The sequence below is a fragment of the Octopus bimaculoides genome, chromosome 6 (assembly GCF_046866305.1).
Source record: "Octopus bimaculoides isolate indiv1 chromosome 6, ASM4686630v1, whole genome shotgun sequence".
Classification (NCBI taxonomy): domain Eukaryota; kingdom Metazoa; phylum Mollusca; class Cephalopoda; order Octopoda; family Octopodidae; genus Octopus; species Octopus bimaculoides.
The window spans coordinates 75,698,499-75,720,998 of NC_142933.1; the positions used below are offsets into that span (position 1 = coordinate 75,698,499).

The following is a 22,500-nucleotide window of genomic DNA, read 5'->3' on the forward strand; positions in this document are numbered from 1 at the left end:
CAGTCAAATATATATATATATATCATCATCATCATCATCATCATCGTTTAACGTCCGCTTTCCATGCTAGCATGGGTTGGACGATTTGACTGAGGACTGGTGAAACCGGATGGCAACACCAGGCTCCAGTCTAATTTGGCAGAGTTTCTACAGCTGGATGCCCTTCCTAACGCCAACCACTCAGAGAGTGTAGTGGGTGCTTTTACGTGTCACCCGCACGAAAACGGCCACGCTCGAAATGGTGTCTTTTATGTGCCACCCGCACAAGCCAGTCCAGGGGCACTGGCAACGATCTCACTCGAAAATCCTACGGGAGCCAGTCAGGCGGTACTGGCAACGGCCACGCTCAAAATGGTGCATCTCATGTGCCACCCGCACAAGAACCAGTCCAGGGGCACTGGCAACGATCTTACTTGGCTTGCCGGGTCTTCTCACGCACAGCACATTTCCAAAGGTCTCGGTCAGTAGTCATCGCCTCGGTGAGGCCCAATGTACGAAGGTCTTGCCTCACCACCTCAGCCCAGGTCTTCCTGGGCCTACCTCTTCCACGGGTTCCCTCAACTGTTAGGGTGTGGCACTTTTTCACGCAGCTATCCTCATCCATTCTCACCACATGTCCATACCAGCGCAATCGTCTCTCTTGCACACCACAACTGATGCTTCTAATGTTCAGCTTTTCTCTCAAGATACTTACACTCTGACGGGTATTCACATTGACATTACACATCCAACGGAGCATACTGGCTTCATTCCTTGCGAGCTTACGTATGTCCTCAGCAGTTACAGCCCATGTTTCACTGCCATGTAGCATGGCTGTTCGTACGCATGCGTCATACAGTCTGCCTTTTACTCTGAGTGAGAGTCCCTTTGTCGCCAGCAGGGGTAAGAGCTCTCTAAACTTTGCCCAGGCTATTCTTATTCTAGCAGCTACACTTTCAGCGCACCCACCTCCACTACTAACTTGGTCGCCCAGATAGCGGAAGCTATCGACTACCTCTAGTTTTTCACCCTGGAATGAGGTAGAAGTTGTTTCCTGTTTGTTTACAGTCTTTATTGCACCTGAACATCTGCCACAAACAAAAAGTAACTTGCTAGTTAACCTGCCTTTGATGTTGCTGCACCTCTTATGTGTCCATAGCTTGCACCGGGTACATCTTATAGAGTTACTACCTACTCCTTTTCTACATACTGAGCAGGGCCATCTACCTGAAGGGGTTTGTGTTTTATCTACCTTCCTACTTATTAGGATTTTGGTTTTAGCTAGGTTGACTCTAAGGCCCTTCAATTCTAGACCTTGCTTCCACACCTGAAACTTCTCCTCTAGTTCTGATAGTGACTCCGCAATTAGGGCAAGGTCATCAGCATAGAGGAGCTCCCAGGGGCAACCTGTCTTGAACTCCTCTGTGATTGCCTGGAGGACTATGATAAATAAGAGGGGGCTGAGGACGGAACCTTGGTGGACCCCTACCTCTACCCGGAATTCATTGCTGTACTCATTTCCAACCCTCACCTTACTGGCAGCATCTCTGTACATGGCTCGCACAGCTCTCACTAACCATTCTTCTATCCCAAGTTTCCTCATTGACCATATATATATATATATATATATATATATATATATATATATATATATATATATATATGTATATATATATACACACATACATATATATATATATATATACAAGGTGCAGTGAAAAAACTGTTGTCTAAATTTTAGCAGATATGTTTACCAAAATTGCATGATAATATCTTGAAATACTAAAGTGTAAATCTATTCAATAAAATTGCTGTTGGCTTCAACTACGGCCTCCAGATGACTTCAAAATCTCCTGCAACTCTTCTGGATGGTCTCCTTGTTTACGTTGGTGAATGCTGCCATAATCCTTGCCTTCAGTTCATCTTTGGTGTTACACGGAGTTTTGTTAGTCTCTCGCTCAACTGTGCCCCACACATAATAATGAAGGGGGTTGCAGTTTGGGGAGTTAGGTGGCCACATGTTATGGGTGATGTGGTTGCAGAAATTGTCTGACAGCCATGACTGGGTTCTCCTGGTTGTGTGGCATGATGCAGAGTCCTATTGCCAGATATAGGGTCTTCCAGCAGCCACCCTTTTGACCCAGGACAGCACTACCTCCTCCAGGCACTTGATGTAGGCTACTGTGTTGCGTCTGAGGCCATGTGGGGAGATGAATGGAGGTATAACATTGCCATCATTAGTGATCACTCCAAACACCATGATGTTTGATTTTTATTATTCTCAGTCCATGTCTCTCAGATTGCACTGTCCTCAGATTGACACCCAAACACTCTGAAATGTTTGTATTGGATCTTCAGACATGAATGCCAAGCAGTACAGCATGTCATTTCCAAATTTCTAGCAGAGTGAATTGCATCATGGTGCTGTTTTTCTTACAGATGGTGCCCAACTAACTATACTGACTAAACTATGTAGTCAACAAAATCAAAAACAAACAATGTGCATGTGTGAAATTAAAAATATAAATGGTGACAATTTACCCATCGCACCCTGCATATATATATGAATGAAGATATTTCCTTCATTTTGCTGCTTTTCTTTCTACAAAATGAGAAGATACATTGCGGAGCTGTTATTTTAATGAGTTGTATCTATTTATCACTCCCAATGAGACACATCTGCACTGACAGATGCTCCTGAACCAATTGTTAAGTGTCCCACACATGAGGGATTGATGCTGGATGTGTCGAAACAATTGTCATGATTAATAAAAATTCTTGTATATTCCACCTTCTGTCTTTCATATATATCATCACCACCATCATCATTTAACATCTGCTTTCCATGCTAGCATGGGTTGGACGATTTGACTGAGGACTGGTGGACCAGGAGGCGACACCAGGGTCCAATCTGATTTGGCAGAGTTTCTACAGCTGGATGCCCTTCAGAGAGAGAGAGAGAGAGGGGGGAGAGAGAGAGGGGGGAGAGAGAGAGGGGGGAGAGAGAGAGAGATTATATATTCACACATTTTTATATAATATAAATGACATACTGCACAATTCTAGTAATATTCAAAATATTTTCAACTGTAAATGTTGTGAAAATTTGTGCTTTCAACAAGAGACTGATATAAATTTTTGTTTTTATTTTTTATTTGTAGATATAAATACATTTTTTCTTTTGGCAAGTCTTTCACAGCATGCAGCTTTTAGTCTTGCAGAGGACATCCTAAATATATTTGAAATATATTTCAGTATGGATAAATGCCAACTTGAAATTGTCATGGCAATAATTTATATGGGAGTTACAAGTGACAGGTAAATTAATATTCATATAAAACTTACCTTGAATGTTTTTTTCTATTTTTTATTTTGCACTTGAAAAAATATTGTTGTAAAAACAATTTATAAAAAAAATTCAGTCCTTAGGGACATCATTTTTTTTATTGGATATGTACTTGGTATAGTGACAGGGTCACCACTTGTACTGGTGCTCTGAAGCCACTTGTACTTGTGCTGGTGAAGCTAATTGCTGGGTCATCACTTGTTACTAAGGCTACTTATTACTGGAGCTAGAGCTGACTGCTGTTTGCTAGTGTTGGAGATGAACAGTTGTACATAGAAGAAAACAACGAAATCTGTTGAGATTTTTGACAACAAACTTACAGTCTTTTCATAAACAAGCAAATGATAAATACTGTTGTTACTATGAACAACAAATGTTGAGAGAGTTTGGATGTTATTGTTCTTGATGTAATTGTATTAGCATTCAAAAAGTCAACTGCTAGTTGTTGTGTTGCTATTGCCTGTAGTTCATTATGCTGATGTCAGCTTGGTTCAGCCACTGCCCATGCTTGTTTGCTGTCCATCTGTCATGGTCTGTCATGGTCTGTCATGCTCTCTCTGCTACATCCTAAAGCTCTCTGGTAGTCATGGTGTGTCAATTTTATACTGATCTAGGGTTCAGAAAGGAGCACACCAAAAGTTGAAATTGTCACTGGATCCTATTCAATGTGACGTGGTTGATCAGATCTTGTTGGTCACGCAAGTAATATTCTGTGATTGGTCAGGTTTTGTTGAGCATATGGGTAATATTGTAGTGAATCATGACATTGGGTAATTGCTGTATATTCCTGTCAGAGATGTATTTCAATGTTTTATTTAATTAGGCTTTGTTTTTTAACATGATACTTTAATACTTCTATTAATTTACTAGATACCTTTATTATCTTTCTAAAATGCTTTTCCTTTTTTGCTGTGTAGTCAGAGAAGAAAGGGCAACATCCATAACCCTTTCCTTTTTCAAGGTCTCAAAACTTGTAGGCAGAAGGAAGGAAACTATCCTCAAACTTGGGACCTGGCTCAGATGCTCTCAGCTGAGTGAATTCTGATAAAGGCACTTTAAGAATCAGACAGTAGTGTTAAACCAAGAAACACATTAAGTCTACCACCCAAGAAGTCAGGATGGAAAGCACCAGAACAAATTTCATGCAGTATCTCATGAAATTCTAAGTCAGCAAATCCATTTTCATGGATTTTACCAACCTTGAAAGAATAAAAGGCAAAATTGACCTTGGTGGGATTTGAAATCAAAACAGAGAGCTGAAATAAATATTAAAAATTATTTTGTCCCATGCTTTAATGACACTGTCAAGCCCCCACTATGTTGAATTTTGAAGTATTCAGTATGAATAAATACATATACAGATACAGAATTTTCAATTTGCTCGGCCACTGGTTTTAAATTGATATTAATCAAATTAATATTCAATTTGTCACCCTTATTATTTAAATTTAAATAACTATGTTCTCTAACCGGCAAAATCTGCAGTGAATTATTTTCTGCAGAATTATTTCCGGTATTTGGTACGCCAAAATGAAGACATTTGAAATATAACCCCAATGTAATTAGTAGAACTATATACATGTCCAATCTCATGCGGACGTCTCGTGTATAGTTCTACAAATTATATTGAAAAGAACAATCATACTGAAGAGTTACAGACAATTATGTAAGTAATTTGTTAATAACAAAACCGGTCTATGATTAATTCTTTATATTTTGTATCTTTTCATTTATCTTGCTTGCTTACGTTCTGGTGTTTGCTGAATATTCTTGAGAACATTCTTCTTAGTGGTCAAACCGTAGCTGGTCTTCTAGCAAAAGGGATGTCCACTTATATGTTTGTAATGTAACTTTTTCTGAATCTTCAGATTTTTTAATTTGCTAGGCCACTGGTTTTAAATTGATATTAAACAAATTAATATTCAATTTGTCACCATTTAAATTATATATATATATACATATACACACACACACACACACACATATATATATATGTATGTATATATATGCGGGTATATATGTATGTATGTATTATATATGTATATGAGTGGAAGCACATGGCTTAGTGTTTAGGGTGTTGGACTCATGATCATAAGATTGTGGTTTCAATTCCTGGACCGCGCGATGTGTTGTGTTCTTGAGCAAAACACTCACTTTCATGTTGCTCCAGTCTACTCAGCTGACAAAAATTAGTAGTCCTGCGACAGATCGGCATCCTGTCCAGGTGGGGAATATATACGCCACGGAAACCAGGTCCTTATGAGCCTGGAATGGCATGAGAAAGAAATTTTTTTTTTTATATGTATATGAATATATGTACATACACACACACATATATATATGGATATATATGTTCTGTTTTTTGATCAAATTTAGTGTCTCTCAATCTGAGGTAAAGTATGTGATTTATTATGATGGCGTTGTTACAAAAATAATTGACACATCCGAGAAGATAGTCACTGAAAAATTAACCAACTACCCAATCAAGCTCAACTATCCTACAACAGTAAATCTAAAAGAGGATCACTCTACCACAGCTTTACCCACATCTCTTGATCCCAAGGGACATAATAAGGTAAGGTAACATTTTATCACATGATAACTCTAATAATTTATTGAGAAGTTATATAATACACAGCCATGCTCGTAGGTTACAGGTATGACTAAGTGACTAAGAAGCTCACTTTGCAACTATATGGTTTCAGGTTCAGTCCCACTGAGTGAAGTGTCTTCTTCTATAGCCCCAAGTTGCCCAATGCTTTGTGAGTGAATTTGACAGATGGAAATGCATGGAATGGAAGCTTTCCATATATATATATATATATATATATATATATATATAAAATTCTGTGTAACTATATATATATATATATATATATATCATTCAACTACGGTAGTAGTTGAATAATATTCTTAAGGCTGCAATTTATTCACATGCAGCATCTTCAGAGCTTTGTCACTAATTTAGTTCTTACCCAAATTGAAAACATTTTTGAAGAGGACTAGTCCCTAGCTACATTTTGATATAAAAAATTGAGATTTGGTCCAGTAGAAAAACGTTTACATCAAAATCTGTAGCAATGTTATAGAAGAGTAAGTAACGCCTCCAATCAGGTTTAGATCTAAATAATTTTTCAATTTCAAAAGCAAAATATATTTATCTTAGCTTCAATGACAGAAGAAAGCATGAGAAATTTCATAGTTTTGGTCCCATGCAACAAAAATTTGTATCAAAAAAGTTGTGAGGTAAAATATCATGAAAAAATATATAAGTAAGGCAAAAATTTGAATTCAAGTATAATTAACTTTTCTATTTTAAAAATAAACTATATTTTAATTAAGCTTAAATGATAGAGCTCAATTCGAAGAATTTCATAGTATCAATCTCATGTAATGAAGTTTCAAAAGAAAAATGTAACGAGTGTCTGTTTCTCAAATTTGAAGGTGATAATATAGTTCTATATGTCAACAGCATCATTGAGGTAAGGAAAAAATTATGAACGACACTGCTAATTTGCAATTAGTTTAATTACGTCATCTGTATTAATTAATGTAATTATATCATGTAAATACAGTCCCGTAATATCTGAGATGAGAAACAAAATCATAGTAGTTTACATTGACAGGAATTTCTCTGTAAGGCAAAAAATTGGATTTAAGTATAATTAATTTTTTATTTTAAAAACAAACTATATTTTAATTAAATTTAAATGATAGAGCTCAAGTTGAGGAGTTATGAATCTGATTTTTATTTTTTTATATTAAAACTTTTAATTTAATTCAATAATAATGATAATAATTAATTTTTCTATATGTGGCAGTGGATTTTCATCGATGAGTTCATGAACCTTGGTTCTTTTCCCTAAAACTATATATTTATATTTTATACTATGAAACTTAATTTAATTTTAATTTTTAATAAATTGAATTCAATTGAGTTTTTACCTGTAAATTTGGATTTTTATCCCTAATATTATATATATATATATATATATATATATATTTAAATTTGAAAAAATTTCATGTTTTACAGAAAAAGGGTTCAACAAGATGTTCAAATTTTAAATTTTTCTTTAAAAAAATTGTTGTTTTTCCAGAATAAGGTTTAATAAAATGTTGAGCCTTCAAAAGTTAGAAACTAGAATCGGAAAAGTAAAAAATTTTAATTGGCATTTTGTTGCAATCACATGGTATTGAAAATTGTATATAATATTTTTGTTAGGAACAAAATTTTAAGGTTTTTGTATAAATCATCTACAATCTTTCTACAATCATCATTCTTCCTATATCAGTAAAACTGTTTTTTCAGGGTTTGCCATGGTCACTGATTATTATCCTCTGTGCTATCTTTACAATCATCATTCTTCCTATATCAGTAATTTTCTTCCTCTGTCAAAGAAGGTGAGTTACTCATTTTTTATACTTTTTTCTTATTACTGTTAAGTTTAAGCTAGAAGGAAAAGAGATGAGATGGGTAAGATTAACACATTTAACCCTTTAGCATTCAGATTATTCTTTTGATAGTTATCTCAGCAGATATTCTAACACAGGTGGGACACAATATTGACTTATAAGCCTTTAATATGCTTGGTAATGTATTATGGTTGCATAACAAAATGCAATATCCCTACCAGCAATTCAAATGTAATGTTTACTTATTCACATTGTCTTTAATTAATCCTGTATTATCTTTTAGCTTTGAGATTTTGATGATGCATTTCTTTATTTTCAGAATGATATTGTTGGATAGGTGTAACAAGCTTCATTTGACTGGTTCAAGCATAAAACAGATGGAGTATCTGAGCTGGATATAGTAGGTTTAAATGCTAAAGGGTTAATTCAAAATTATGAGTGGTGTGGACCCAAGTCTGCTCCATCTGAGTAGCATTATGATCAGAAGCATTCCAAGCATGAGCATTCCATCTGCTTGTGATTCTGGGAATATTGCTTAATGTGTCATTCCCTTTTAAGATAGCAGGATGTGATTTTAGAATTGATCAGGTATATGCACCCGGAAAATTCCAGATTAATGTGTAAGCCTTGGCAAAGTTTTAATGTGAAACCATCAGTTGCCAATGCAGTAAGTCTCCCTTCTATTTACTTACTTTAGCCCAGGGGTTGGAGAAATTTTTTAACCAATTATCCCAAGATATATTTGTTTATGCTGACATTACCCCCATGATTTGAAAGGAAGAAAATCATAGATTCTTTGAATTCAAAAATCTTATTGAACATATTTTATTGAATCTATTTACACGTCCATTACATTGAACAAATGCAGTTTTGCCAGAAGAAAAATTTCTGTTGTAACAAGGAACATGTTTTTTATATAATTTTACTTATATCTAACAAGTCCCATCACCCCCAAGAATTTCATTTTTACTCCACTTGGGGTAGTTTACTTCAGTTCGCCAACCCCTGCTTTAGCCCTTTGCTCCTTTTCTATGGAACATTGACTATCAATGACTTTTCAGTCCTGTTCGGAACTCTGGGCTGTCTTTCCTGAGAGGAAGCCTTCCTTTCCAAGGTCTTGTTGGTTTTTCAGTTGTCAACCCCTCCATCCTCTCTAAATCAGTCCCTCTCTCTCTCTCTCTCTCTCTCTCGTAGTTTTTCCTTAAGGTCTTCAGGTTCTGGCTATATATAAATGAGAAATCCATTCTAAATTATCTCAATCTCTTCTCCGCTGACATACTACGACGAAGTCTCCAAGATGCAGATAAGATAGAGATTTTTATTTATTTACGGCCTCAAACATCTCATACCTTCGCGCTTTAGTCTGCCCTCTATTATTTATCTTGTTTCTCTCCATGAAATTCAATTGAATTCAGTTTTTGTCTTAAATTCATACTTATTCATATTCTAAGCTTCCTAAATTCATGCTACGTATATATTCTATTCACCTAGAATTCATTGCTCTTTTAAAAATTACGATTTATGCATTGTTGTCTCTCAAATATTTAAAATCTACAATTAAGAGCCCTATCTACTCGCTGACGGTACCTACCCACCCCTACCCATTTTCCTTTATTCAAAAATTCTTATCGCTCCTTAAAATTATGGCTTTTAAGTGTTGATTTCTCAGCCCAAGAATTACAGCGTGATGTGCTGCTTGACTGGTCCCCCCTCTCTCTCTCTCTTTATATATATATATATATATATATATATATATATGATGATGATGATGATAATCTTTTCTCCTACCATGCCTCTGTCTACCCCTCCATCCTCTCTAAATCAGTCCCTCTCTCTCTCTCTCTCTCTCTCGTAGTTTTTCCTTAAGGTCTTCAGGTTCTGGCTATATATAAATGAGAAATCCATTCTAAATTATCTCAATCTCTTCTCCGCTGACATACTACGACGAAGTCTCCAAGATGCAGATAAGATAGAGATTTTTATTTATTTACGGCCTCAAACATCTCATACCTTCGCGCTTTAGTCTGCCCTCTATTATTTATCTTGTTTCTCTCCATGAAATTCAATTGAATTCAGTTTTTGTCTTAAATTCATACTTATTCATTTTCTAAGCTTCCTAAATTCATGCTACGTATATATTCTATTCACCTAGAATTCATTGCTCTTTTAAAAATTACGATTTATGCATTGTTGTCTCTCAAATATTTAAAATCTACAATTAAGAGCCCTATCTACTCGCTGATGGTACCTACCCACCCCTACCCATTTTCCTTTATTCAAAAATTCTTATCGCTCCTTAAAATTATGGCTTTTAAGTGTCGATTTCTCAGCCCAAGAATTACAGCGTGATGTGCTGCTTGACTGGTCCCCCCTCTCTCTCTCTCTTTATATATATATATATATATATATATATGATGATGATGATGATGATCTTTTCTCCCGCCATGCCTCTGTCTACCCCTCCATCCTCTCTAAATCAGTCCCTCTCTCTCTCTCTCGTAGTTTTTCCTTAAGGTCTTCAGGTTCTGGCTATATATAAATGAGAAATCCATTCTAAATTATCTCAATCTCTTCTCCGCTGACATACTACGACGAAGTCTCCAAGATGCAGATAAGATAGAGATTTTTATTTATTTACGGCCTCAAACATCTCATACCTTCGTGCTTTAGTCTGCCCTCTATTATTTATCTTGTTTCTCTCCATGAAATTCAATTGAATTCAGTTTTTGTCTTAAATTCATACTTATTCATTTTCTAAGCTTCCTAAATTCATGCTACGTATATATTCTATTCACCTAGAATTCATTGCTCTTTTAAAAATTACGATTTATTGCATTGTTGTCTCTCAAATATTTAAAATCTACAATTAAGAGCCCTATCTACTCGCTGACGGTAACCCGCCCTCCCACCCCCTCCACCGGAAGTGCATTCCTCTGTCATCCTGTCATCCTCGGCTGTCTCCCGGAACCCATCTAGTGGCCTTGGCCATCCTCTCCCCTACCTTTGGGTAGCGCATTAAGTTTGAGTAATGTTTAAAGGTTGTAGGTAATGTTTTGCTTATGAATTCTTCCAATTGCAAGTTTTCTTTTCAGGTACACGACACTGCTTTTCCCCTTCCCAGGCTACAGGCCCACACCCCCAACACCCATACTGTTAGGATTGGCACTCTCAACGTCGGCACGCTGAAAGGTAGATCTGGTGAAATTGTTGAGATGCTTGAACGGAGACGCGTAGATATGTGCTGCATCCAGGAAGTAAGATGGAGAGGAGGTTCTGCGAGGTTCCTCACAGGCAAAGAACACAGGTACAAGATTTTCTGGGCAGGGAACACTGACGGGGTCGGGGGCGTAGGAATACTTCTAGCGGAGAAATGGGTGGATAAGGTAATCGAGGTCGTTAGAGTAAGTGACAGAGTACTTAAGATCAGACTAGTGCTTCATCATAGATTAGCTACTGTCATCTCAGCCTATGCACCTCAACCTGGGCTACCAGATGGTCTGAAAGACCAATTCTATGACACCCTCTTGCAAACTACCTCGTCGACGAGTGACAGGGACCTTCTCTTTGTGGCTGGAGACTTCAACGGTCATGTCGGACGTTGTGCTGGAGGCTTCCATGGCATACATGGAGGCTATGGCTTCGGTTCCCGCAACGAGGAGGGAACCAGACTGCTGGAGTTCTGTGATGCAACCGATCTTATGGTCTGCAATACCAACTTCAGGAAACCTGCCAGTCACCTAGTCACCTACCGCTCCGGCAGACACTCTAGCCAAATTGACTACATCCTCGCCAGAAATAGGGAAAGAGGGCGGCTTATAAATGCCAAAACCTACCCTGGCGAAGAATGTACCCCACAACATAGATTAGTAGTTAGCGACTTTGGGATCAAGGCAAAATGGGTGCCCAGAATTAGACAGGCTTGGAGGAGAAGGGTGTGGAAGCTTAAAGACCCTGCAAACGAACAGAGACTTAGAGACAAGTTACTTGAAGCATTTAACGAAATAGAAGGGGATATAGCATCATACAACGTGGAAGACAATTGGAGATTTCTGCGGGACAACCTGTTGAAAGCCACCGACCAGATTTGTGGGTGGTGTAAGGTCCCCTCCCGACCCAGAGTAACGTGGTGGTGGAACAAGGAGGTAGACAGGGCTATTAGACAAAAGAAACAGGCTTGGAAGGACTGGAAGAACGGTGGTAGCAGGGAATTGTACCAATGTGCCAGAAGGGAGGCTAGGCGACAGGTTTATTTAGCCAGAGGGGAAGCAGATAAGGAAAGATTTGCCAATGTTCTGCGCCGTGAGGACCAAAGACTCGAGGTATTTCGTGTTGCAAGACAGTGTAGGAGAGAGAATAGTGATGTTGTAGGAGAGAAATGTGTTCGCATGGATGATGGTACGCTTGCATTAAATGAGGATGCAAAGAAAGAGGTCTGGAGATGCCACTACGATAGATTGCTTAATAAAGAGAATGAATGGGAGAAAGAGAGCCTGCCGTATGTCGACCCAATAGAGGGACCAGCTATCCGAGTTGATAGTACCAGGGTAGATAAAGCAATTAAGAGTATGAAGACTGGGAAAGCCCCCGGCCCATCAGGAATCACTGCAGAGATGCTCAAAATATCTGGCAGTGTTGGCTATAGCCTAGTCACCCGTATTACGAACCAGGTGATACACGAAGGAGTCATACCCAATGACTGGTGTAGCAGCATCATAGTCAACTGCTACAAAGGTAAAGGTGACGCTTTAGATACAAATAATTACAGAGGCATCAAGCTGTTAGATCAGGTTATGAAAGTTACAGAGAGGGTCATAGCCCAACTAATTAGGGAGCGAATCAATTTAGATGAGATGCAGTTTGGGTTCGTGCCAGGTAAAAGCACTACTGATGCCTTATTTCTAGTGAGACAGCTGCAGGAGAAATACCTAGCTAAGGATAAACCTCTGTACCTGGCTTTCGTTGACATGGAGAAAGCCTTTGACAGGGTCCCCCGATCCCTTATCTGGTGGTCAATGAGGAAACTTGGGATAGAAGAATGGTTAGTGAGAGCTGTGCGAGCCATGTACAGAAATGCTGCCAGTAAGGTGAGGGTGGGAAATGAGTACAGCAATGAATTCCGGGTAGAGGTAGGGGTCCACCAAGGTTCCGTCCTCAGCCCCCTCTTATTTATCATAGTCCTCCAGGCAATCACAGAGGAGTTCAAGACAGGTTGCCCCTGGGAGCTCCTCTATGCTGATGACCTTGCCCTAATTGCGGAGTCACTATCAGAACTAGAGGAGAAGTTTCAGGTGTGGAAGCAAGGTCTAGAATTGAAGGGCCTTAGAGTCTACCTAGCTAAAACCAAAATCCTAATAAGTAGGAAGGTAGATAAAACACAAACCCCTTCAGGTAGATGGCCCTGCTCAGTATGCAGAAAAGGAGTAGGTAGTAACTCTATAAGATGTACCCGGTGCAAGCTATGGACACATAAGAGGTGCAACAACATCAAAGGCAGGTTAACTAGCAAGTTAGTTTTTGTTTGTGGCAGATGTTCAGGTGCAATAAAGACTGTAAACAAACAGGAAACAACTTCTATCTCATTCCAGGGTGAAAAACTAGAGGTAGTCGATAGCTTCCGCTATCTGGGCGACCAAGTTAGTAGTGGGGGTGGGTGCGCTGAAAGTGTAGCTGCTAGAATAAGAATAGCCTGGGCAAAGTTTAGAGAGCTCTTACCCCTGCTGGCGACAAAGGGACTCTCACTCAGAGTAAAAGGCAGACTGTATGACGCATGTGTACGAACAGCCATGCTACATGGCAGTGAAACATGGGCTGTAACTGCTGAGGACATACGTAAGCTTGCAAGGAATGAAGCCAGTATGCTCCGTTGGATGTGTAATGTCAATGTGAATACCCGTCAGAGTGTAAGTATCTTGAGAGAAAAGCTGAACATTAGAAGCATCAGTTGTGGTGTGCAAGAGAGACGATTGCGCTGGTATGGACATGTGGTGAGAATGGATGAGGATAGCTGCGTGAAAAAGTGCCACACCCTAACAGTTGAGGGAACCCGTGGAAGAGGTAGGCCCAGGAAGACCTGGGCTGAGGTGGTGAGGCAAGACCTTCGTACATTGGGCCTCACCGAGGCGATGACTACTGACCGAGACCTTTGGAAATGTGCTGTGCGTGAGAAGACCCGGCAAGCCAAGTAAGATCGTTGCCAGTGCCCCTGGACTGGTTCTTGTGCGGGTGGCACATGAGATGCACCATTTTGAGCGTGGCCGTTGCCAGTACCGCCTGACTGGCTCCCGTAGGATTTTCGAGCGAGATCGTTGCCAGTGCCCCTGGACTGGCTTGTGCGGGTGGCACATAAAAGACACCATTTCGAGCGTGGCCGTTTTCGTGCGGGTGACACGTAAAAGCACCCACTACACTCTCTGAGTGGTTGGCGTTAGGAAGGGCATCCAGCTGTAGAAACTCTGCCAAATTAGACTGGAGCCTGGTGTTGCCATCCGGTTTCACCAGTCCTCAGTCAAATCGTCCAACCCATGCTAGCATGGAAAGCGGACGTTAAACGATGATGATGATGATGATGATGATTGACGCTTCAGTGACTTTGCTTTTTTTTTGTTTTGGTAGGAGTGTTGGCCTTATGCAAATCTCTTCTTACCTCTGGGAAGAGGTGGTCCAGATTAGACTGGTATCTCTCCTTTGAAGAGCCAGAAGAATGCAACACGCTACAATGTCTGCTTTCACATGGTTTCTGTGGATGTATGCTCTCCCTAAAACCAACCACTTTACAGAGTGTATGGGGGTACTTTTTTTCATGGCATGAGCACTAGTGAAATTACTAAGTAACTAACAAAATAAGACACCCACCACTCAACTGAGTGGGGGTATAACATTGGGTGAGGTGGCTTTATGCAAGGTGTTGAGAGGTTAAAGTATGGCAGGGGGACAGGAATAGGTGTCTTGCAGTAAAAGAGATACATGGCTACCCCAGCTGGAAAGAGAGAAAAGAGATGGTAGTGAGGAGGTTCCAGGGTATACTCTGAATGTACAAGAATATGAGTACAAGATAGAATATGGAAAGAGGATCAGAAAGGGTGGGAAGACAGGAAAGTCATATATTAGTCTAGCCTCTACCCTCTGACTTCTCCAGCATGGGTGCCTTTCACTCTGCAGGCATAGCTCTCAGAGTCATGGAAGTACACAAGCCACCCACACTGCAACAAGAAGGAGGCGTGTGGCCAAGTGGTTAGAGTGTTGGACTAATGATCATAAGATTGTGGGTTTGATTCCTGGACCCGTGTGATGCATTGTGTTCTCGATTCCACATTGCTCCAATCTGCTCAGCTTTCAAAGATGAGTAATCTTGCAACAGATTGGTATCTCATTCAGGTGGGGAATTTATATGTCCTGGAAACTGGGAAACCAGCCCTTATGAGTTAATATGACTTGGGGAGGTAACTTTACTTTACAAGAAAAAGGTGGTGTCAACAGTGTGTTAAATCAAAAGCTTTATTTGTGTTCTGAAGTTAATGCAGAAGCTGATGTTGCAGTCCTGGAAAGTATACAAGAGAGTTACTGTGAAATATGCACTGCATTTCAAGAGGTTATCTCATCTCTGTCCTATGAGCCTATCCACACACTACAGTTATCACTTGCACAAATTCTTCTGACCACAGAAACGCAGTTTGAGCAAAGTCAAACATATAGAGTTATATATGCATCTATAGTTACCCTGTGAAGTAGTATTTGGTAGCTTATGATGGAGCTTCTTTGTATGACTAATTTGAAATTCACCAGACCTAACATTTGTCTCCACCATAAACTAAAGTAATCAGGAAGAAAAAGCAGTAATCAGATACAGTTTTAAGTAAAATGCATGCATGACGGACAGGACCCTAAAAGTTTTAAATAGTTCATTAATGTATGCCTGAATTTCCAATGGTTTGTTCTTTGTTTCAGTGGTTTACTCATTTTTCATATACATCTATCATACATCTTCATTAATAAATGTCTGTTTTCCATGCTTGTATGGGCTATATGGTTTGACAGGAGCTGGTAAGGCCAGGGGCCACACCAGGCTCCATTGTCTGTTCTGGCATGGTTTCTATGGCTGGATGCCCTTCCTAAAGCTGATCACTCCACAGAGTGTATTGGGTGCTTTTTATGTGGCACCAACACTGGTATCAATTCTGCTGTGGTGGATGTCTTCTTGAGTATAGCAATGTACCAGATATTTGGGTCCTTAGTCACCTCCTTTGTAAAATTCGGTGTCTTGAGATCAGCCTTCAACACTTTGTCCCATGTCTTCCTGGGTTTCTCTCTTCCACGGGTTCCATCCCCTTTAAGTAATCAGCACTTCTGTATGCAACTATCTACATTCATTGTTGTTGTTGTTGGCACTCCGTCGCTTACAACATCGAGGGTTCCAGTTGATCCAATCAACGGAACAGCCTGTTCGTGAAATTAACGTGCAAGTGGCTGAGCACTCCACAGACATGTGTACCCTTAACGTAGCTCTCGGGGATATTCAGCGTGACACAGTGTGACAAGGCTGACCCTTTCAATTACAGGCACAACAGAAACAGGAAGTAAGAGTGAGAGAAAGTTGTGGTGAAAGAGTACAGTAGGGTTCACCACCATCCCCTGCCGGAGCCTCGTGGAGCTTTAGGTGTTTTCGCTCAATAAACACTCACAATGCCCAGTCTGGGAATCGAAACCGTGATCCTATGACCATGAGTCCACTGCCCTAACCACTGGGCCATTGCGCCTCCACTATCTACATTCATATATATCACAGCACACACACACACACACATATATATATATATAGTCAATTCAAATAAATGAATAAAAAAAACAAATAAAAACAAACATGAGGATGTGCACAAGAAATGTATTAGCTTGACGCTTGGTGAAAGGAGAGAGTTTAATGTTTTGAGCATAGCTCTTCATCATACATACAATACAAAGTTTGTCATAAATATTTTGTCTAATCCAACTTTTACGCTTTATTTACAGGAAAGGTCATTATAAGATGAAAAATGTCACAACTTCTTCTGAAGAAGAACAAGGAGCAGAAACGAATGATGAAGAAACTATATCTTGTGAAGGACATGTCATAGAGTTAAAAAATCTTAATGAATCATATCATATAGTCCCATATTAAAATATAATTTGAATTTTCATGAGTAAAAAGAAGCAATGCATTTTCTAAAACATTATTTAGCCCACAGGAGAATTCCTTGAAATGTTTAATGAGTGAAATTGGTATCAACAAAGTGAAACCAAAGAGACGATACCACCTTATCTCCCCTGACACTCAGACAAAAAAGCAAGGGTCAAAAGCATAGAAATCCTTCACTCATCGTAATAATTACATTTTCCAAACTCTTGCAGACATAGATTATCACCAGTTTCATGGAGTTCTAAGTTTTTAACCAATTTTTACTCTACATTAGTTACCAACAACAAAATAAATATTTCATAAATACTTGAGAAATTTAGTCTTTGGATACAAATTTGACAATTCACCTATTCAGATTATAAACTTATGTTTCAATCTTTAGTCTGTACCAGCTGTCATCAATCCCTAAAAGTGATATTTAGAAAATAAGGGAAAGTATAGCCACTAGTCATTAAGAAGTCTTAAAGACAAGAATTATCTCACTATTTGTGAATTAAAATCATGCATGGATTATTTATCCACCAAGCTATGAGACATGCATGGTTCCAGTTCTAATATATTTGTAGAAGTGTGCACATTTAATGTTTAATATATTTTTTAATAACTGGAAAATGTTAATAAAGATAACTGAAAAATTGGAGGAAAATAAACAAATAAACAACTATTAATATAGATGAGTATGCTTGTATTTATTGATGTATATTTAGTTATGCATTGTGTATCTAGTACTGCATGATCTGGATATCAATCATCATTCATAAAAAGTTCAAAAGTTAAATACAACAAATAGATATTTTTTCAATATGAATTACATATATCACAAAACAAGTCCACAAACCTGCTCACTGAACCATTACTAATGACTCTTACAAAGCAAATACGTATATTCTAAAGCACTGTCCACAATTTTTTCAAAATGAATGAAATAATACAAAGTAATACAACACACATACACATTCTTTTCAGGAACAGTGAATCTTGAAGCAAATAAAGTTATAAATAATACCATACTCTCTTTTACTTGTTTCAGTCATTTGACTGCGGCCATGCTGGGGCACCACCTTTAGTCGAGCAAATTGACCCCAGGACTTATTCTTTGTAAGGCTAGTACTTATTCTAGCAGTCTCTTTTGCCGAACCGCTAAGTTACAGGGACGTAAACACACCACCATCGGTTGTCGAGTGATGGTGGGGGGACAAACACACACACACATATATATACATATACATATATACAATGGTCTTCTTTCAGTTTCCATCTACCAAATCCACTCACAAGGCTTTGGTCGGCCTGAGGATATAGTAGAAGACACTTGCCCAAAGGGCCACGCAGTGGGACTGAACCCGGGACCATGTGGTTGGTAAGCAAGCTACTTACCACACAGCCACACCTGCGCCATGTAAATATTGGGTTTAAAACACTTTGGATAGAAAAAGTCAAAGGCTGCCTGTGGGGCTCAACCCCAAATCTCCTGTAAACATGACAGGTGATGTACGTTCATCAGGCAACCATTGACTTTTTCTATCCAAAGGGTTTTAACCCAATATTTACATTTTAAATGCTATTATTTATAGTTTTATTTGCTTCAAGATTCACTGTTCCTAAAAAGAATTTGTACTCTCAAAGTTTCTAAATTCTTATGACATCAACAACATTTACTGTGTGTATGTATGTTCTATTGCGTTTTTTAATTATCTAAATTCTTCCTTTAAAGGAACTGGTTTCTAACAAAGACACATATCTCCATCGTTGGAGTGTAGATAATTAAAACAATGTCACATTAAACCTGAGAAAAGTCTTGCATAGTTTTACTGTTCTGCTTACAGATTGTATTTGTAATGCGTGAGTCAATTGGTTGATTTCTTTTTCTGAAAATCCAAGCTTATCGAGACTGATAGATAGGCATTTAGTTACAAAACCAAGTACACCAATTATTATTGGTGTAAATGTAAATTTGTAATCTGGATATAGAAGCTGGAGGTTTCAAAGCAGTTGTCCATAGTTATCTTCTTTCTTTTTGATTTTCAAAGAGATATTTACATCAACAGCACAGCTGACCTCTAGTCTATCTCAAACAACAATATCCAGCCTGTTATGCTTACATTTGACAGATATTTTGATGGGAATGTTCAACCAGTATATTTGTATACATATTCAATAATAGTAGGATATTCTCTATATTTATTCCAGGACAGACTTTTTTCCAAACGGTATTCATCATCATCATTGTTTAATGTCTGCCTTCCATGCCATTGTATAGTATTTTTCAGACAATGTCACATCACATAGGGAGGTAGTACCATGACATTTTTGGGCAGCTGTTAACCACATGTGTGATATCTTCCACAGAAATATGACATAATCAACATCTTTTATTGCATTTTATAACTTCAAGGGCTTCACTTCATGTCAATGTTACTGTATTTTTCAAGTCTTTAGGAAACATACCCATGCATGGTCTTGTTTTGATATGCTAAGTATTTCACCTCCAATATATATATATATATATATATATATATTGCTCAACAAGATCTACATTTACAACCAGCCACAAGATGAAACTTGAGTAAACTCACCTTTTAATAAAATATACAGCTTTCCATAAATTACAGATATAGAGCTCTATATCAGATAATGCTTGCATTCTGTATATATTAAACCAGTAAAGGAATCAAAACTACTGGATCAGGTTATAAAGATCACGAAGAGAATCATAGCACAATTGATCCATGACAGAATAACTTTAGATGAGATGAAGTTTGGCTTTGTACCTAAAAGAGATATTATGCATGCAAATATGTAGTGAGGCAACCAACCACTGAAAAAATACTTGGTTGAGATAAACCACTATTCTGGGCATTCATTGACTCGGAGAAGGTATTTGACAGGGTTTCATGTTCAGTAATTTGGTAGTCCCAAAGGAAACTAGTATTAGATGAATGGGTTGTGAGGGCTCTACAAATTATGTATAAAGAGGAAGTGAGAACAATGGTTTCAGTATGAATTAAATGTGAAGGTAGGAGTTCATCAAGGTTCATTTTTCAGTCTTCTCCTGTTCATCACAGTTGTAGAAGCCACCACAGAGGAGTTTAAGACAGGTTGTCCATGAGAACTCCTATATGTTGATGATCTAGTTCTCATAGCTGAATCTATAGTGGAATTAGAGAGTAAATACCAGACACAGAAGCTAAACACTGGATTGAGAAGTATGAATTTAAACTTAGCAGACCAAGGTTTTAGTAAATAGGAAAGAATTTTCATGAAAATGCAGAAAAGGAGTATGTATAAACTCCACAGGTTGTTCCCACTGTAAGATAAGACACAAAAGAGGTGTAGCAGAATCATAGACAGTATACAGAGAACAAACTTCATATGGAGCAGTACATAAATGAGAATTTAAGATTTTCTTAAATGCCCAGATGACTCACTAGAAGTAGTTAGTAGGTTTTGTCATGAAGGAGATTAAATTAGCAGAGGAGGTGCTTGCTTTGAAAATATAGAAGCCAAGGCAAGAAAGGGTAGAAGAAAGCTTCTATGGCTGCTGGCAACAAAGATATTTTCTCTCAAAGTGAAGGGCAGATTGTATGATGTTTGTGTTAGGACTGTGATGCTCAATGTTAGTGAAATATGGGTCTTGAATGCAGAGGATTTGAGAAGGCTGGAAAGAAAATGAAAGGAAGCAAGTATTCTCCCTTGTATGTGCAATGTTAGTGTGCAAGAAAGACATTACAAATATGTTGAGATGAATATAGAGCATACAGAGTATAAGAAGAATCATAGTGAGCAAGAAAGAAGACTGCACAGATGTGATCATGTGATGCATATGGATGAAGATAGCTGTATAAAAAAGTACTGATCACTTGAGATGGATGAAGCCTGTGAAAGAGGGAGGCCCAGGAAGATATGGCACAAAGTAATAAAGGCTGATCTCAGGATCTTAAACCTCATGGAGGAGATGACAAAAGATAGGGATGGCTAGCAATATGTGGTTCTCAAGAAGACCCATTCAACTCAGTGAAATAAAGTATCTTCTACTATAGCCCCAAGCCAACCAAAGCCTCGAATGGATCTGGATTTAGTAGACAGAGATTGAAAGAAGCCCGTCATGTAAATGAGCTTTGTCACCTGTCACCATACAGGTGATGTAGTTTGTTTCCAGTCTTCTGTGGAAAAGCATGGCTGGTCATGGGGAAATATTACCTTGCTTGGAAACAAGTGAAGGCTGGCAATAGTAAGGGCATCTGACTGTAGAAAACCCATCTCAATAAATTCCATCTGAGCCATGCAAGCATGGGAAAATGGACATTAAATGATTATGAAGATACATGATAAATATTAGAGTTTGTAACAGAACAGCTTTGATACAGAGACACTATAAAAAGAATTTGTAAAATCAGAATACCATGTTGAACCCTTTAGCATTCAGATTATTCTGTCTAATGTAATGCACATTTATTTACAATGTTTTGTAATTAATCATGGCTTATTTCATAGCTTTGAGATTTTGATTATGCGATAGTTTACTTTTAGTATGACATTGTATGGTAAGTTTGAAAGGCTGAATTTGGTCAGCTTGAACATGAAACAAATAGAACATTCTGACTGGATACAACCAGTTTAAATGCTAAAGGGTTAAAAAATCAGAAACAGAAAATGAAGAAAATGGAAATACACACAAGCACTGAATTAAATATTTATTTCATAATTTATAAATTGTCAACAAATTTTTATTTTTTACATCCATTATTTTACTGTACACAATACAGACAGGGAAGAATTGTGGAGGTGTTAAACAACTGCTGATAGGGACATCTGAGCTAAGAAAAATTTAACATAATGATAATATATAAATAATTAAATTTAAAAAAATAAACATAAACAAAAACAAAGAAGCAACATGTAGGTTGCAGCCACATATATCACTCTCATGTCATTTGATTATTTATTCTGGTGAAGTAAAAACAGTTCCAGGTTCAATTCATAGCAACATATATATAAAATTTCAAAGAATTAACCAGTTGCAATGTACAAGATAATTACAATGCTCATTGAATTAAATAATTAACATCTCTATAATCCAGTTGCCCTCCCTTCCCGCCAACAACCAATTGTTATTACCAAATTACTTGGAAAATAAAATTTAAAAAAAAAATTCCTTCACAAGAAGTTTTTAGTTCAATTCAAAAAAGTTTGAATATAGATATATCTCATTCTTTTCCTTTTTCTGCCCCCGACTCCATCTAATAAATTTCTTACAATTAATGCCTTTGTAAATTGTTCTAGCATTTTAATTATAGAAGACCAAGAAATATTTCTTTCTTAGGTATAAGGCTGATTTTGTAATGAGAGGAGATATAGCTAACCAAATAGACTCACGTACAATGCTGATACTTATTTTGCTGAACTCAGAAAAATAAAAGACAAACATTGACCCTAGCAAGATTTGAACTCAGAACATAAAGAGATAAAACTAAATATAGTATAGTCTTCTCTTTCCTTAAATATTTCTATCAACATGAGCAAAAATATTTTGATAAGGCTAAAACTATTGTTTATTCTAAAAAATATTTTTACAATTGATGTATAAAAATGT

The 22,500-nt window shown here is 37.8% G+C and overlaps 1 protein-coding gene across 3 annotated transcripts in view; it reads left to right on the plus strand.

Moving 5' to 3' along the window:
* Window positions 1–17,579, plus strand: part of LOC106878945 (uncharacterized) — a 72,364-nt gene extending 54,785 nt beyond the window's left edge. The window contains exons 3-7 of one of the 3 annotated variants that reach the window (XM_052968708.2): window positions 3,141–3,297; window positions 5,702–5,900; window positions 7,635–7,726; window positions 8,058–8,138; window positions 16,742–17,579. In XM_052968708.2, coding sequence (XP_052824668.1) covers window positions 3,141–3,297; window positions 5,702–5,900; window positions 7,635–7,726; window positions 8,058–8,138; window position 16,742 — 530 coding nt within the window. In that variant the 3' untranslated portion in view covers window positions 16,743–17,579. The remainder of the gene's footprint in view (window positions 1–3,140; window positions 3,298–5,701; window positions 5,901–7,634; window positions 7,727–8,057; window positions 8,139–16,741) is intronic. The other 2 variants (XM_052968707.2, XM_089354104.1) reach the window with 2 other exon arrangements.
* The last annotated feature ends 4,921 nt before the right edge of the window (window positions 17,580–22,500 follow it).